This window comes from Solanum pennellii, chromosome 9 (assembly GCF_001406875.1).
Source record: "Solanum pennellii chromosome 9, SPENNV200".
Lineage (NCBI taxonomy): Eukaryota > Viridiplantae > Streptophyta > Magnoliopsida > Solanales > Solanaceae > Solanum > Solanum pennellii.
This window is the reverse complement of record NC_028645.1, coordinates 41,494,370-41,513,342: the sequence shown is the minus strand read 5'-3', so window position 1 is coordinate 41,513,342 and position 18,973 is coordinate 41,494,370. Positions and strand designations below refer to the sequence as shown.

Genomic DNA, 18,973 nt, shown 5'->3' with positions numbered 1-18,973 from the left:
GATTTTAGTGGACCATCAGTTGAACCACGGTATGTAGGTCGTCACCATCGTTGGTTTCGGTAGTTAAATTGTTGGGGGCTTTTGACTTTTTTCCTAATTATTTTGTCCTAATACTATGTCGTTTTGCCCTTCACTTAATGACCTATATAAGTGTTTTAATCCCCAAATTTACCCAATTGAAATAATTCCCTCAAATTTACAAAAGAAGAACAAGTCTTCCTCTCAAAATATTTGTCGCTCTAGAAACCTTAAAGAAGAAGGGATCAACCTAGGGTTTGAAGTCAAGTCTCCTAATCCTCCATTGAATTTAAGCAATTGACATTAAGGTATGATAGTTTTTATCTATGGATCTCTTCCATTCATGGAGTTCCTAAATTCTCCAACTTATTAGAATTCCCCAAATGAGTTAGGGTTTTCTTTCATGTCATGGGTTCCTTTAAATATTGATGTAATCGATTGATCCATGATCTTTTATGCATGAATTGAGTTAATCTCATGTTTATGATGATCTCCCATGAACCTATGTACTTTCCAATGTTTTCCAAGTTATAATCATATCTTATGGGTTTTGGATTATGAAGAGAAGTTTATGAAATCAAGCATGTTCACATGAAATTTATGCAAATACTTTAAGGATGCTTTGAGAGTGAAGTATCATGTTGTTGCTATTGTTGTGTTGTTAAAATGATTTCTCATATACACATGTAAGCATGAATTGTGAAAGGTTTTCTCACATGATAAGGGTTCTTAGAGTTGAAAGGTTTTCTCACCTAAAACGAATCAATGTTAAGAAGCTACTCTAATGATGAGGCAAGATGTGATTACTCATTCTCTTTAATTGAATGAGAAGAGACGATTGCCCATGTTACATGATGTAAAGACAAGAGGTGATTACCATGCTCTTTAATTGAATGACAAGAAACGATTGCCCATGTTACATTATGTATGGACAAGAGGCGATAACCCATGTTACTTTAAGAGTTAAGAGTAATATGAATAAGAACTATTCCGTGGAAGTTAAGCTTAGAACCGAGTGGACAAGTGGCGATTACCCATGTCCCCTAACTATGTGCCAACATAGGATTGTCTAGGTAGACATTAGCTAGTGGATCCACATAAGCTAGAAGTTCATGGTCCTTATCGTGGCAAGTAGGACAACTCTTTTGGTGTGGGAGACACCGAATTTCATAATAGCTCTCATGGTCTTATATACCGATTAAGGCTACTTCCCACAAGTGAGTTATGATCACCTAAAGTTACTTCAAGGAAGTATCTCATGCATGTTTACAATGGCGATTATGGGCATTGACCATGTTTTATGACTCGTGCTTTCTAACTCTTATCACATGTTTAGCTTGATAGTTGTATCTTATGAAGGAATCTCCCTTGTAGCATGTTTTTATACATTTTATGTATGGCTATCGTACTTTGTACATATTTTGCACTAACGCATACTCTTACCTACATTTTTCTCAATGTGGGTCTTACAGTCAGGGTTATTAGTTTTGTGGCTAGAGTCCATTGAGGAGATTCCAAGCTTTGATGAGTCCTTATGCTTCGAGGAGGGGCATTTATTGTTTTCAGTGTTCCTTACTTTCAGTTTTGAACTTGATGTACAGATTTCACCCAAATTCATTCTTATGTACTAGATGGCTTTGAGACAATGTTTTAAACTCCCGCTTTACTTTTATAGAATGGGTTTGAGTTGAAATGTTCCTCTTTATCTCTTTTATTCTATTTCTAACATGATGAAAGTTTCATGGAGCCTTTCGAAATCTTATACGCCATGTTACACCTACTACCTGGATCATGACAATATTTCTCTTATGTTAAATATCATGTTATTGATTTTCAGCTTTTCTAATGTACATTTTACTTGAAATTGCATAGCTATTCGGCGAGAGAAAATAAAGTTTAGCATTCAGCGCTTTCTTTGGAATCACGTGAAGAAAATTGGCTCTTCGATTACCAAAAAGAAAAAGAGAATAAAGACCTCAACTATTATTGATTTGGTTTGATTTATCGATTTTAAAAGATAATACAAATAATTTGATTTGGTATTTAAAGATCCAAACTAACCCAGTTGATGTGTCAATAGAGAAAAAGATAGCCCCACCCCAAATGACATCCCTATTGTACGATGTTGAACCTCATAAAGGAGAATATAGAGAATAAAAAAATGTGAAAATGGAGTGGCAAACAATATCAACATCCAGGGAGAAGTAGCAAAAATGGCAGAGACGCAAAATATAACCAAAAGAAAAACTAACCCATAAACACATCTCCGATACCCCGGATTTTGTATGCGCACATATATAAATAAATAAAGGGAAATTCTTTACATGTTTGTTTTTACACCTAGCACACTTCCATAACTGTCATTTACAGTAGGAATAAGCAGATTGGTACCATTCTATGCCTGCATGCCAGGTTTTCACCACCAATTATGATATTCAACTGCATCAAACAGGAGAAGAACCATGTCAATTAAGCTTACAAAATTTATGACAACCCCCCACACATCAAACACAATGTTACTTCCCCTCTCTTCAAAGGATGAAAATTATTGCAAAAAGTATTCAAGAGGAAACTTCATGCCACCACCTTAAGTGGGCAGAAATTTTTGAACACGGGTACCAGTTAATCATATTATATCATATGTATGTGAAGTAATAATATCAGGTAAGCTGGAGTTTACTTCTTCTTTTTTTTTTTAATTAAGACAATATTCTTGTGTGGTCAGGAAGCTTGGTTGGTCTCCTTTATCTGAGAACTGAGATTGTTTAGCTGTTCGAGTTAGCAGCTTCTATATATACAAATGAGCCAACATGTCTTTCCAGAAGAAAAATCAGCCCTGTAAGAAAATAATGCATACAAAAAAACACAAGAGCGAGGGAAAGGGGGAGAGAGGGCACTTACAACTAGCTGTAGGAAGAGTATAGCAACCCACAAATGGGGTCATATTCACCAAACTCGGCATATAACTTGGATGGACAATGAATCCAAGGGTAAATTACGTTCTACGGCACTAAGGCATCACCACTTTGAACGATACATCAAAAAGGAGATTGACACAATGGACAAGTTGACTTGTGAGAAGTAGAGAACCACTTGTAGAGGCATGCTGAATGGAACTTGTGTTTGCAGGTTTTGCAAGCTAGCCGTGGGAGGCTATGATTTGAAGTGTGAATGACACTGTAACATATGGGGCATTCCTCCACACCTTCAAATTCCTTGTCAAAATTCCGCTTCCATATGCAAATGGCTTCAGCTAAGGCACCATTCTGCATTGTAGGAAAAACAGGTAATCAATTTTGCCCGCAAAGTGTATGCAGGATCATTGAGAATTATCCAAGTACTAGCTGGTCATTCAAGAAACACAACTTACACTAAGCAGTTAATTGACATCAAAGATGGTAAAATACCAATACCTAAAACTTGGTATATATAAAGTGAAGGGTGACATTTTAAGTTAAAAGGTGCGCCTCAGTAAGAAACATATGCATGATCAAAGAGCAGATTATTAAATGTAACAGCTATGTATGTCAAGGGCAATAAATTCAAATATAGCAGATGGGAGACTGACAACTAACAGTAATGAGCAGAGACATAGAGGAAATGATCAGGGAGTGGAGAATGATGCACGGATCCAAAGTCAGTGGGAGACACCTGATTACGAAGAAATGACATCATTGACATTAACCATTTTCTCTGCTTAACCTCACTAATGCCAAGGCTCTTGGTACAATCTACATCCACAGGTCGCAGAGGGTAAGATCCCGGAAGACGAATTACTAGGTCCATTCCTGTTTCGTCTTTTGTGTAGGTAGCCACCACTTCACTAGCAGATTTGCTCACGGTGACAGAGAAATTATCATCAGCAAAATTGGCTTTTTTAATCTGCATTTGACTGAAGGTCAGCAAGGCATTTTATGGTCACAAAGAACATAAGTCTTGTGCCGGAAGTAAGATTACAAACACAAGCAAGTACAGGTACTTCATATTCATCCAGACTGGATTATTTTAACTAAAAGGATAAGATTCTATAGCAGCCAGTTTGCCAGTCAAACTTCCACTTGGCTAGCAAACATCAGGGCACTGAAAGAAATGTATGACCCTACCACATTCAAAATAAAAATGATTCAGATTTTCAGGAAAACCCCTGGAACTCCCTTTATTTTGGTAAGTGTTTCATGAATTCATTTCAATAAATGTTCAAGTATCTCAAGTGCGTAAGGACGACATTCGTACCTGAGACAGTTCATTCATAATCAGAGGGGGGCTACAATATGCTCTAGTGAAAAATTCAATGGCAGATGAAGTAGAACGGTCACGTATATCGCTAAACCACCCTCGAACATAAGCGGGAAGAACACAAAGCATGAGGCCAAAAATTGCACCAGCAAGTGAAGCAACTTTTTCTGGTCCGACAGGCCAAAGCGATTCCAAGCAAAATAATACAGAAGTAGAAGTGATGGCACGGGTTGCACATTTTGCTGCTTCTGACACTGAAGCTGGAAGTTCTGAATCCTTCTTTTTCAAGCTTGATGGTACACAAAATTCCAAAGGGATATGCTGGAAAAGGCAATCTAACACTGTTGAAGTAGCAAATTCTTGAATGTATTGAACCATTCTCTCCCTCAGGGGTGATGATGATGGTAGTGATACTACATGTGAAAGTAACAAAGACCAAGCTAGAAAGACCTTTATCTGAAAAATTTAAGGATATTTAGCAAACAGAAGTGGTTTATTCCATGCTTCTCCATTAGCTTTGAAGAAGCAAAAAAAAGACCCAAAGGGAGAGGGGAACAAAAAGCTAACCCGTTCAAATGCAAGCAAGTCCATTTGCAGAGCATCATATGGTAGCTTTTCCAGTATGGAAGAAACTTCTTCCCTAAGATTGAGACTTTCTTCAGCAGAACCGTCTGTATCTTGGTTGTTGGAGGCATCTCCACCAGATGAACATGTCTTCTCGACAGTGTACAAAGATAAGTCAGACACAGGTTCAGTTGAAAGAATAATATATGCAGCACATCTTAGGGAAGGAAGTGTCTTGGCAGAAAACAGCATTGCATACAGAGAACTAACTGGCCCTTTACTTAGGCCCCAGATTTCAACTGATTTTACTGCCTTCTCTCTTGCAGTTGAAGAGGACTCGACAACAAGTGAAGCCACTAAGTCCCAGAACTGAGAATGATCAAGAATAGACGATGCTACAATGAAAGAAGCTTCACTACAATAAGAACTTGCCAAAGCCTGGGTAGCAGCAGTAGAAAAGAACAACCGAAGAACAGCTTCGTTAATTCGGTGTTTGGCCATCTCCCATCTGTCAATTTTCAAGGGATTAGAAACATCAACAGGCTCTTTTGCTTCAATACCACTTATATTGCAAAATGAAGAAAATCCAATCAGAGCATTGCTTCCGAGTAAAATTGGAGAAGAGTCCACTGAAACGGTATCGTTGATCCTCTTCAGCATAACTTGCAAATGTTCACAACTAGAACCATCCGTAATAACACCATTCACATTCTCAGCAACTTCCTCCATCACAACAACTGCTGCTTCAATCCACCACCTAAAACGGTATAGAACAAACTCCCAATCATCCTCACTGAAGTCTTCCCAGCAATAAGCAACTGCAACCAAAATCATTTTTGATAACAAAATCTGCACAACCGGCAGCTTGTTTATAACAGATAATGCTGAATTCTTTCTCTGCTTCTGAAATAATTCAAACAGTAACGTTCTCTCAGTAGAGCTGACATATCTTTCTGGTCTTAGCCCTTTTGCTCCTTCAATTTGTCGTACGGGATAGCAGGATATAACAAGGTGAAACCAATCTTCCATATCTGAAAATACAAAATTCCATTACACTTACAACGGATAAGTTGCAGATTTTGTGAAATATGTTTAAGTCGAATGGATTGGAAAAAGAAATCAGATATTAGATGCATAAGCCAACATATATATCTGCTACTAATCAAGGCAGTGATTTGACTACTTCTTATGTTGTTTAAATCCTTTACAAAATTGACACATTGTAGAGAGGAGTAATTTACCTTCTGACGTTTGCCATGCATTTAAGGGTGGAAAAGATTGTGTTCGCTGGAGCCAGTGTATGATAGCCTGTTGCACTTCACAACAGTCAGAAGAAGCAGACTGCGATTTTGCAGCGCCTTGGCCAAATGAAACACTCAAGGGTCTAACAATTACGTCCATAACTGAAGGAAGTATCCTCAAACAATTTATATTTATTGTTTCATCAATATGGAGTTTATTCAAAAGCTGATTGAAAAGAAATACTGCCTTGTCTTTTCCCCATACATCATCTTCAAAAAGTTTAGACACTAATGATACAACAGCTCTCATGAAGGGTTCTCGAATATTTTCCACGTGTGTAACAGGAGATAAATTTGAAAGACTCAGTTCTGCAACTCCCCCATGAATAAGTGCACCATCGAGCAAAATGGTGACAATAGAACCTAACAACTCATCCTCAGGAGTATAACATTCACTATTAAAATATTCACAGAGATAAGGTAAGAAGGAGCACAAGGCATTGCCGCCATTCCATTTCCAAGTGCACAAGATTTCAGCTGCCAGCCAGGCACGGGAATAATGACATTGCAGAGTTGAGGTAGGTTGATTAATATGATCCTCAGTTAAAGATGAAGACGTATTAGAAACAGCACCAGCAATGATTTTATCAAACCCCATCTTTGGTATAAGCCTGTCTATCAGAGCAACAAACCTGGTACCTTTTGGGTTCTGCAAAAAGTTAAGTACAAAACTATGAGATCTTGTAATATAGATCTAATGTGATGCATAACATGATGTAACTCACCTTGGAAAATCTAAAAAGATGCCACAAAATGTTATAAAACTAAATCGTTGAATGAGAAAGTTAACAAGAATATGTTTACTTCATCAAAAAAGAAAGAAACAAGAATGTGTCAAACAATAAAACCTCACTGTAACTCCCTCTTTTCCAACAAGGACATAGCAAGGAATAGAAAAGCAGGTGCACAAGATCATCTCAAAACTGCTCAATATAAATTACTTAAGCGGGAAGGGAACTCACATCAATTGAAGCACTCTCAGTTTTCACCAAAGCTGCTCCTTTCCCAACTTTAATATCTGGTGCAACCCAAGCAGGCCAAGAATCATCCTGGCTTAGAAATCTGTCTAACAGCTTTTGTTCCTCAAACTGATCTTGACAGAGACATTCAAGAAGTTCAAGGACCCAGTGAGAGCATAAGGATGTGACTTCCACAGTATCCATATTTTCATCCTTAAGCACAGCACTCCTTACAGTCTGAACCAAGATGCTTTCCAGGATATTTCGACTATCTGTGTTGATACTAAATAGGAACTGGTTACAAATTTTGCGATGGAGAGCATGCACTAGCTCACAAGAAGCCAACCTTGACTTTATTTTTTCTGTGGATTCTTCACCAAGTTTATTGTTGAAGACAGTAGCCATGCTGCATTCCCATTTAATTACAAATATTGCAGCTAAGATTCCTGAAAGCAGCTCAACTTCATGATGCAAACATTTCAATGCAGAAAAGCCACCATCAAGCACTTGTAAAGCAAAATCGGCCATCTCATTCACATCCATAGAAGGTTCAAATCCCAGTTCCGTGTTATTGTCTCTGACAGGTATTACAGAACACATGACCTTGACCCATATGAAGGGAGAATCCATCATGAAAACTGTCAACTTCTTAAGAACCTCCTCAAATACTAGTACTAGTGTACTTCGGGACAGAAAGTTTGTTTCATCATCTCCTGCTATGCCACCCAGAACAGCACTGCAACAGAACAACAAAACAACCCAAAATAAAACAATAACAAAAAAGGGTTTGTGAGTGTTGTGCTACAAAATGTAGTCTTAAACAAATGAACAACACCTCAGGCCACTGAAGCCTAGATATTGAGATAAAAACAAAAACAGACAGAATAATGTCTTTAAACTTAAAAAGAGTGCTATTGTGCCCCATATTGGTTGAGCAAATGGGTTGTTGTCTCCTTATATTGTAGTGGACGACCTACATATAATGAGTTAATTTTTGTGGTCAAGTTAACCCTCATAGCATCAACACCGTGCTCATCCTATCCTTGATGTATAGGACGTTGGGGCCATGTTCTTTTAATCATGTTCCAGATATCCAACTCTAGCGTGTATTGACATGTAGCTTGGAATCTTCAAAAATATCGATCGGTACGTGTCGGATCCTCAAAAATAGTGTATACACGAAGTATCCGATGTGGGTACGGCAACATTTCTGGAGAGTCCAAGCAACTCAGATGTAGAGTACGGGTGTTCGTTGGCCAGTTTGGATGGCTTTTAGACTTTTCCGTTTGTGAATTTGGTTTCTTGAAATGCTATATCAATACCAATACTTACTAAATTTGGTATGGTTTTATTTTTTATCTTTTTGGTTTGGTAACTTCGATTGTTCAGCTTGTATAGAGATTTATAATTTCTTTTTTGTCTTTAAGAGATAAATCTTGGACAAAACACTAAAGAAAGTGTCTTTCGGAGCTACCCATTTTCTTGACTAAGTTAAGAGGAAAGATCTACCTAATCATATATGAACTTTGGAACTGGACTACTATCAGTTCTGAAATGCATATAGGAATTGCAAAACAAAAACAGTTGAAGTGGTGGTAATGATCCAAACTGGATTGGATCTCTTACATTGAGGAAAAGAAAATTAAAGATAAGTGGAAATTTTGAATTTAACTTCTCATTATCACAATATTCCATCTGCAATTAATCAAACAATGACATAAGAACGACACTATCTATTTCTGGTAAAAGACAGGTAACGAGAAAAAGGTGTGGAAAGTTAAAACAGCGTTGTAGAATGTGTCTGCTTCCTCGCTTATAGCAAGAAGAGACATGAGGCAGGGGGTATATCGCTACACAGGTATGAAGCACAGCGACAAGAAAAAAGCGCTCACTTTAGGGGTAAAAGTGTGAAGCTGTAGGAAGTGTATCCTTTTACCTTCTGTCTAAAAAGCTGGACAGTTTAAGGAGAAGAAGTACTATTTCTAAAGTGACTTTCTTCTGCAACTGCAATTAGGGTGACAACCTTCTGCTCTGGTTGCAACTTAGTGCTTCTCTTCTTCTTCAAGCTCCAAGTATGGCCTTCTCTTCTTTTTCTTCTCCTCTCTTCTTCATTTCACTCATTGTTGTAGTGGCTCTTTTTCATTCTCTTCTTCACGTAGTTTTCTCAGCTTCATTACTTCTTCAGCTTATATTTTCTTTATTAGTTTTTCCTGTTTTTCTTTGCTGATTTATAATTGAAATTTAAATTATTCTATTTTTTTCTATTACCGTATTTAATCAATTGAATCTATTCCTTTTGTTTTCTTCTCTCTTTTTTTGTCATGTGCTCTACTTTTTCCACAGGTGCTCTACTATTTCATTTTTTCACTTCGTTAATTTGATTGACATTTCAAGTTATTCTACTTCATTTTTTGAGTTTGTTAATTTTATCTATTTGTCCTTTTCTCTTTGTGTTTTCTTGTGTTGTGTGAATTATTTTGGTCTTTTTAAAAGAAAAAATTGTGTTTACTTTGATGAAGCGAGCACTTCGCTTCACGGCTCACGCTCTAAGCAAAGTGGGGCCTTGTCATTGTTTGCCACTTCACGCTCTCAAAAACACTGGATTAAAGAATCTAAGAATAAAGGAACTAAATTATTAGGCCTGCTATACTAGTGTTATAATCTTAAGTATGTGTGTATGTGTATTGTATAAGTTAGCATGTATTCCGATACGGTCTTGGTACTCTGCATTTTTTCCTAAATACCTTATACCATACCGAATTTTTCAAAAACTTAAGCCAAATAGCATATCAAAATCTGGAAATTTGGTTTCGATTCGATATGGAATCCCCACCCCCCACCCTAATGCAGAGGGTGTTACAGTGCATGGGTTGTTCTCTCTTCATATAATGTTGGCCAATGTTCATCTCAAGAGTTATTTTTTTGGATCTTTTGGGATTGAGTTAGGGCAAAGATTTTTATCTTCTTATCAAGGAGCCCAAAAGATTTCTATATGTAGCATAAAATTTAGGTTTGAATATTCTGATATCAATTATTAACTCAAGCTTCTACTTGTCGTATAGCACATTGAGATGTTCATTATACAATTTTGAGACAGGAGACAATTACCAAGATTTCAAAGCAAAAAATAATCACTCTTGGTCCCAACAATACAAACAACAACATACCAAGTGTAGTCCCACAAAGTGGAGTGGGTAGAGTGTACACAGAGCTTACCCCTAACTCAGAGGTAGAGAGGTTGTTTCCAATAAGACCCTTGGCTCAAGGAAAAATAGTTCAAAGCAGTCCAGAAGAAGTAACAAGAGTATAAGAAATGACGGATATAGTAAAAAACAATAGATAGTAGATAGTAACAGGAAGTACTAATGTAGAATAATATGGTAGACCCAGTCACTGTTTTCAAAAACGTTTTCAGGGCGAGTCTCGAGGCATACCAAAAATGCTCTAGAGCGCAAATTGAAAGCGTAAATCTATAGGACATAAGTCCTAAAATTTTGGCCATCAGCCCTGAGCGTAAAAACCTACGCCCCGGGCGTACTTTATTTACTTATTTATTTTGGTTTTTATATCATATTTTTTTTATTGATGTAAATGATATTTTTATATTTTATGCTATCATGTCTTTTCAGGTTGTAATGATTTTATCTAAATGTGCAAATTAACTTCCGTAGAAAATGACATTGCTGAAAATAAGTTTTTAGGTAATCAACTTTATTCATTGATAAGATAGAGCTTTCATATCACTATGTTCCTGAGACAACTTTATTCATTTTTTGTCGTTACTCTTAACACTTCTTATCCTATTTCTTCTTTAAAATATATAAAAGATAATCTGTACAAATATTACTTGAGGGTGGGAAGGACTAGTAAATGTGAAGATGAATGATGGTTTCATTTTAAAGATTACTTTGGCTATTATCATATTTTAATATATAAGGAAATGACACCCACAACATAACTTATTAGAATCAAAGTTAAAAATGGGAAAATGCAACCAATTTATCGTTAGATAATCACTATCTAGTAAATTGAAGGAGACATGTGTGAAGAAAATATTTCAGTTATTTTTCACATACCGCATATACGAAACATTGGAAGTTGCAAAAGGTGGAAAAGCTTGAACAACAAAAACGGCAGCAGAATCCAACAGATGATGGTGCCAATGGGCTGCATAGGGAACTTGCACAGTGCTTCTATTGCTAGTTCTTGTTATTGCTTTTTCAATGAGCATAGCCAATAGAGAAAGGCAATCAGAGCTCACAATTCCATTGACAGATTTCAGTTCTTCCAAATTTGTTGCATGCATAATGATGCTAGCCCACTGTTCCGCTAAGTATTCATCATCAAGTAACGAAAGCAAGAGATCTAGACGCACGCTAGTAGTGGGACTGTTAGCCTGCAAGCACCATGGGATAAAGGTTTCCTTGAAGACATGCAAGAATTGTCTTCCTTCGGGTTCAATGCAAAAGATCTCTTGAATTATCTTCCGCGGACTAAATATAGAGACAGCAGCCACCATAAATCTCACTGCATTAGGGGAATCCTAGAATTGACAACCAATATGAGAATGAAAGTGAAACTGAACATTTGATAAAAGCCAAAGTAATTCCCAACGCAGGAATTCTAGAATCATTTTTATACTGAAGAACGGAATCCTAGATAGTACAACAACTCATATGAGAGAATCAAAGTGAAACTGAAAAATATTGGTAAAAACAATCATCAAAGCAACTTTTGCTAGGGTCAGGTGTGAGAGTATTTTATTTACATATTCCCGAAGGAGCATATACAAATGCATACACATCACTGATCAGGCAGGTTTCAGGAATATGGTGAAAACCAAAAAAGAATCATTTGTGGATAAGATGAGTTTGGATTTGGGCTTAACCTTATTCAGGGAGCTCAGTAGTGAACCATAAACAAGCCAACAATATGCAGCTACAGAAATCTTGGGTCTTTCCTTAAAAGTATTTCCCAAAACATAATGTTCTAAAGAGAAGGCTAAGCTAAGAATACTCACTAAAATAAGTGGTCAGCAAGTTTGTCTTCAAAGGGTTAAAATGAAGAGAGAGAAAAGTAGTTTTAGATAGGAACAGGCTTGTCAAACATATCCAAATTTCCTTTTTCCCTCTCACACTCTTTCCTCTGTTTATGGGTTCAGACCAAACTATTTTCCACTCACAAAAACACTATCAAAAGAAAACATTACCAAGGAATAACTTACAAGTGTTCTAATCAAGGGGAATGACTTCGACAATGTTGGTCCCACCAAATAAACTAGAGGCCAAGTTTCACCTTTCCTTACTGCTTGTTGATTCACTACTGACAAGAACTCAGTCACCCCTTCACCATTCTCAATAGAACTGTCTGTTTCTTGAAATACACCAAGGCAGGTCTCTTGGAATGTTGAACAGAATAGCAAAAGCAAATCAGGTTTTAGAAGAAAGATATCCGAAAGGATTTCAACAATACATTTCCCAAGATCTTGCACATAACCCTCAGTAACTTTGACATTAAGTTGTCTTGATGCCTGATGAGAAGGTTGAATACCACCAGAAGAAAAATCCATAGAAGAAAAGACCCTCTCCTGGTTGTTTGAGCTGACAGAAAATAGGTATTCATGCCACAGCAGCTTTAAGAGAATCTGATCTGCAAGTGTCTGCTGAAATCTGTAGGGATCTGCTGCATCAGAATACCTGAAAGAAGGAATACATATTTGAGCAAAGAAACTAAAATAAACAATTCTAAACATAAAAATACAAAGCTGACTTAGTAGAGATTTTCTTTGGCATGGCTGCAAAGAGAACAAAGGATACAATTTGGTCAAGTGGGTGACATTTTTGCAAAGAAATGATAAAGGTGGCTTGGGCATCAGAGATTTGAGGAAGCATAACAACAGAAATGCATGTGTGACACATGAAGTCTTGAGGAAAGGAAAGATCATACTTCCTTGGTGCTCTTTATGTGGGAAGACATGGGAAACTAATAGTCACCTATTCTTACATTGTACTTTCACAACACAAATATGGTCCACGTTTCTCAACTTTTCAGAAGTGATATGGACTATGACAGAACATACAGCTGATATACAGAGTTGCTGGATCAGAAGAGGAGGTAGCAAGAGACGGAAGACCTGGTGGAATTTAATTCCACACTGCATTTGGTTGACAGTGTGGAAGGAGAGGAATAGTAGGAATTTTGAAGATATATCCAATTCGATTCACAATGTTAAATGGAATTGCATTGTATCTCTATATTTTTGGTGTAACGAGACAGGATTAGAGGATTCAGATCAACTTTTAGAATTCTTAGGATCCTTGTAAGTTGTAAGTATTATGCTTTTTGTTTTTTTCTAAAGGTCCCCGGCATATCCTTAATGCCGAAGAATACAATGTTACCAATTCTCACAAAAAAAAAGGTGATGGGACCACAGAAGTTCAAAGGGAAAAGTTCAGTGGACTCTTCACCTATCAGTGTTTTTCAGGCTAAATAGAAAACATTCTTTCATTGCTTCAAAAAGTGCAAGACGGTCTAGATGTGATGAATAACTCAAGCTTCTTCCTGCCCACAGATTCTGGAGAACTTCAAGAAGAAACTTCTGTGCTTCAACTGCTTGTGCAGGTACAACATCCAAAAATAACACGAGAGCGGGATATGATACTTGCTGCGATCCAAAACAGCCGTTTCGAAGAAAATGCCAAAATCTACTTAAAGCAGATTTTTTAATCTTCAAGCTACTCCAGCTCTCTGGAAATTTTCGCGAAAAAAGTAAAATCACATCCCACATTGATGAATGGCATGAGGGATCCGTTTCCCGAAAAGCTCCAAGTATTGCATCCGCAAGATCTATAATGTCTGTTTTCTTGATAGTATGAGGAATATTTTTTATGAGACTTCTCATGACTGAATATGTTGCTGAGCGAATAACAGAGCTCTGAGATTTCAGAAATTCCAAAAATAACTTATGAGTAGTTAACAAATTCTCAGCACATGAAATAGCTACGCTTTTGGCTTTAGAAGCACGCTTTGACTCGGCTTCCGAAACAGGCCGTTCAGATTGTGCGGTGACCACAACATCAAGAAGGGTGGCCAACGCCAGTAATGATGAAGAAACTACCTGGGATCAATTAGAGTAAGAAAACGAAAATAAATCAAGACAACTGTGGAGTGGGAAAAAAAAGATTGTACGAATCAAATGTGAGAAGCAGCGAGAAGTCTAAATCTTTTGACAAGTAAGCTGGTTTCTCCATCTGTCAGCACCAAGGAGAAATTCAGGCAATCACTAAACGTTAACAGATATTACCTGCTTGTGCATCTCTTCCAGTTCATCTGATGCCACATTCTTGTCTGACATGCTCTGGGGAGTAAGCTTTAAATTTTCCTCAATGTACCTGAATATCTCTGATGTGTATAAAATCAAGACATCTAGTCGCTTATCTTGTGCTGGAAAAGCAGCCTGATAATATTCACATATGGCAGTAAGGCTGTGATGAAGACTGAACAGCTGAAAGTTTTGCTTAATTTTGGTGTAGGTAAACAAACAACAAAGTCAAGAAGTTCATCAACAAAACAGAGAGAATATAGTAGAACTAATAGCATCTCCTTGATCATTCAGATCATGCCCACTGATTATAAATTACACAGATTACATAAAATGCCGTTGGATAAAAAATTGTAGATCACAAAAACAATCCATTCAGAAATAGATTCAAATGGTGCATATTAATAGAGTAGGTACTCTACAATATGTTTTTTTTTATAACGAGGTACTCTACATTTATATTTTTTATGCCATGATGAGCAAAGCAGAGCTGGTCAAACATAAACAAAGTCTAACAAATACAAGTTATTATGAAGAAACTGTTACATGTAATTCATTTATAATTTCACTTCACCACGCTCATACACTTGCACATTGATCTTCAATTTCATTTTGGAGTATAGTACAATTAGAAGAAGTTTATTTCATCTTCATGTCCCATTTGAGGAAACCATGCAATTAGGTAGTAAATTTACATCTAACAAAAAAAAGGTAGTAAATTTACAGTTAAGTTACTGTTTAAGAAACTCATGAACCTGAAATGATCTTTTTGCAGCTTGGGAAACTTCATAGGCAGAATCAAATTGGGAAAACCACCATGGTCCCATCAAAGACTTCAAATATGGAGCAACGTCTCTTCTGCAAAAAAAAAAGGACAAGGAAAAGACCACAAAAATCACCTAAAGCAAAGGACCAGAAGGAACCAAATATTTAAAAGCTATAGATGGTATGAATTGTGACAAAAGATTGTAAAAGATACTCCATCCATTTCAAAGTAAATTGATTGATTTAACTTGGGCAGTTTAAATGTGCTTAGAGGTTGGAACAGAAGAAAAATTCCAAATTATGAATCAAGCTTCAACTAATGGAGAAGAAAGAACTATTTCTCACATAGGTATCATTTGTATCACCCAATCAGTAAATGATTTAGGAGTTAACTTCGATAAAATGTAAGTGTTTGTTAAGATGTTACTTAACTAACAACACTATAACTGCCAGCAGGTGCAATCTATCTATAGAAGCTAACAAGCAGCACAAAAACTATCCAGTTTTCATCAAAATAAAGAAAAAAGAGGATAAATTAAGAAACTGTAGACAAGTCATAATAGCTAATTTACTCTGAAGTTAGACTTCTGTACATGTAGCAGAACCAAGAAACTAACTATATCTAGTTCTGACTTATATAAGATAAGTACATACCCAACAACACCAACAAGGTTTGTCATGGTAACATGAGTTGCTCGTCGAACCTCTCTGTTGTAATCCAGTAACAGCTTCTTGTATTCAAATGCCTAACAGGAAGAACAGGGGAATAAGGGCCACTTAAGTGAGTGATAACTAGCAATTATGCAACCCAAACCATGAAAAAAAGATTAAAAATATAGTAAGACTCCGTAGTTTCAACAACCCAACACTCTGACGGATGCACCTAACCTCTCATGAACATATAATATGAGTGAGCATATGTTTTTTGATAACCACTATACAAGAGATCATATTTACAAATTCAAGTTGTATTCATCTGAAATAGAAATTTAAAATGACTTTTGAACTTAATTGGTCTGATCCTTTTTTTCATTTTTTGGATAAGGTAAATAATTTTATTCACATATTGGGAAAAACTTTTGTATACAAAAAGTAGAGAATCTACATCATAATTGATTCTCTACAAAATAGACTCAATTATCTAGAAGTCACAAGGGTGCACAAAAGAGCAATCAAAGACAAAAGGCTATCTCATGTATAAAATCATTTTCAGTCCCCTCAAATGTTCTACTAGTTTTCTCCCTCAATACGACCCACATGAGCTAGCAAGCAACCTCCAATTGCCTGTCTTCCATGCAACACATCTCTGACAATACCTGACATCACCCACTGTTGACCTACAGTTCAAGACCACCCTCCACAAAACCGACTCCATCTCACAATGCAACAAAAGATGATCACCTTCTTCGCCCGAACACTTGCACATATAACACCAACTAGCATAAGTAATATTCTCTTCGTAAGATTCTTAGCCGTCAGAATCACTCCCCTCGTTACCATTCATTCAAAAAAAAACTTCTTCCTCGGAACCCAAACCGTAACTGCAACTACTTCTGGTAAAATGATTTAACTGCGAATGTTATCACTCCTCATCACCGGCACCCATCTCCTTGAACCCTCATTAGAGGGAACTATGATATGCTTGTATAGTACCTCCTGCAAACTTTGAAACTCCTTGACTCCCAATCTTGTAGTTTTCTACTAAACCTGAGATTGTGGATTCCCACTTGTTGAAGAGAGGCGTGAAGTTTGTGGGTCGGGGATTGCAAGTAAGTTTGATGTTTCCTCCTCTCTTACTCCAGTGTTGAATGAGTTCTCAGATGATAATATGCTAGAATATAAATTTTGTTGTGTAAAGTAATGTAATAATCCTTCAAGTCTTGGTGATTAAGAGGTTGAAAAGGTGTTTGTTACTAGTGAAGAGGAGATACATGTCCTAACTTATTAGATATAGCCATATTTCAGGACAAAAACGGATGGATTCTTCAAAATTTTGGAAGGACTCAGTGCTAAATCTTACCAATTGAAATTTAACATTCCATCATTCAGTTTTAAAAGGTAAAATTTCTTGGTATGAGTTGCTTAAAAGTTGAAGGGAACAAGCATGAAACCCAAATATCGCAATGTTATACCATAGGGCACGTTCTTTAAAAGGAGCACCAAATGTGCAAATTCTGTAATATAAGATATAGCATGGCCAATAGCCTAGAGATTTTCTTATTTGGGTATTGACTAGCATCAAGGAAAGAGGAGTCAGCATACCCATTGTGGGGTTATCGGTATTATCTCCTTTGCAGTCTTTTGTTGGAATAATTGAGATAGTGATGTCAATGCTTTTAGCTGTTAGAAAAAAGAAGAATTTTAATGAGCCTTGTCAAATAAAAAAAATAAAGCTAAAATGAAACATTGGAAGCAGTTCAAGGAAATTATGGCAGCCATATGTGGAGCAATCTTATATCATACTTGGAGGGCAAGAAATTGGAAGATGTTCAAAGGAAAAATTGTTCAAATTGAAGAGGCAGTTAGGCAGATAAAGAAGAAAATTATAGAAAGAATATCTTTGCTAAATAATTCAAGAAAGCTCATAATTGTAGAGATTTTATTCAGCATTTAATATGTATTTAGTTTTTCTGTTATTGGAGGCCTATAACTGTTCCAGGAATAGGCGCTCTTTCAGATGTAAATGTTTTGTGGTGGTATGGTAATGTTTACATTTGTTACCAAAAAAAAAAAAAAAATGAAGCATCAGTGGCATATGGGCAGTTGAGCATATACAAAAATAAGTTGATACTTAAAACCAGCACTTCCTAGTTGCTTCTAATTGATATCTCTCTTAAGTAGACATTATATCCATTCTATCCAAACAATGAATAATGAAATTACTTTAGTAGTAGGGTCCTTTCTGGAAAGCCTCTTGAGGTGTTGTGCCACTTCACTGTCAATATCCTGACAAAGAAAGTAATTAGGTCAAAATTCAAACACATAATTCTATGGTTACCACATGAATAGTAGTACGTACCAAGAAAGGGGGAGAATCTTCAGTTGAGTCAACACGGGAACAACCCATATAGCCTCCAAATCCAACAGGCATAGAACCTTGGGGCAGCAAAGAAGCAGCAAGACTGCAATACCAATATCACAAATATTTAAAAAAAAAAAAAAAAAAAAAAGAGAAACGATAACTAAAAGAAAGAATCAAAAAAACAAAGAAAATACACCTGCTGCTAGAGGGACGAGACTTGCTTCTAGCTCCATCTCCTTTCGGTCTCCCCATTATTCAAGAAAAAGTTGATTACAAAGCGAACACCCCAACTACAATTTATATGTTTGCCAAATTCACTGTTTTGCCTCTTCCAAATTTCAATCATAAACTTTTTTTCTTTCTATTTACATTTATATTTTCACAACAAAAACCCTAATATATTTGTTATTACACATAAAAAGTCGAATAATGATGCAATTTTCGTAAAATATAAGCAATATAGTGAGTGAATAAAAAATCATATTTATAGGTTGAAAAATCTGTAATCATTTAACATTTTTTAAAATAAATTTATTAAATAATTTGAATTATACTAAATTAGGTAAATTATTCGTGCTTCGCACGGGATTGAACTATGTTATTAAGCTCACATTGATCATTCGGTAATGTTCGGATTTTCGATATATACACTACATTATCAAGATCATATTATCTTAACGCAATTCAAAATCTTAAAAGTTCTATATTTTTTTATTTTTTATATGCAAAAATTATGAGTGATAAAAATATTGTAAGTATAAGAAAGTAGTCTAGGAAATCTCCATAG

The 18,973-nt window shown here is 36.3% G+C and overlaps 1 protein-coding gene across 3 annotated transcripts; it reads right to left on the bottom strand.

Moving 5' to 3' along the window:
- Positions 1 to 2,182: 2,182 nt before the first annotated feature.
- LOC107031066 (E3 ubiquitin-protein ligase listerin) lies at positions 2,183 to 18,554 on the bottom strand. Of its 3 annotated transcripts, XM_015232268.2 has the most exons (17): positions 18,383 to 18,550; positions 18,184 to 18,286; positions 18,048 to 18,110; positions 17,427 to 17,504; positions 15,819 to 15,910; positions 15,155 to 15,257; positions 14,382 to 14,534; positions 13,546 to 14,195; positions 12,303 to 12,774; positions 11,155 to 11,621; positions 7,082 to 7,814; positions 6,060 to 6,768; positions 4,822 to 5,849; positions 4,252 to 4,710; positions 3,670 to 3,900; positions 2,920 to 3,284; positions 2,183 to 2,457 (listed from the first exon to the last, which is right to left on the bottom strand). In XM_015232268.2, exons 1-16 carry the CDS (start codon positions 18,436 to 18,438, stop codon positions 3,057 to 3,059), a joined length of 5,625 nt encoding a protein of 1,874 aa, XP_015087754.1. In that variant the 5' UTR covers positions 18,439 to 18,550; the 3' UTR covers positions 2,183 to 2,457; positions 2,920 to 3,056. The 3 variants fall into 3 exon arrangements, with proteins under 3 accessions (XP_015087754.1, XP_015087755.1, XP_015087756.1); XM_015232269.2 differs by lacking the exon at positions 17,427 to 17,504; XM_015232270.2 differs by lacking the exons at positions 2,183 to 2,457; positions 2,920 to 3,284; positions 3,670 to 3,900 and adding an exon at positions 3,912 to 4,117 and having other exon boundaries at positions 18,383 to 18,554.
- Positions 18,555 to 18,973: the final 419 nt, after the last annotated feature.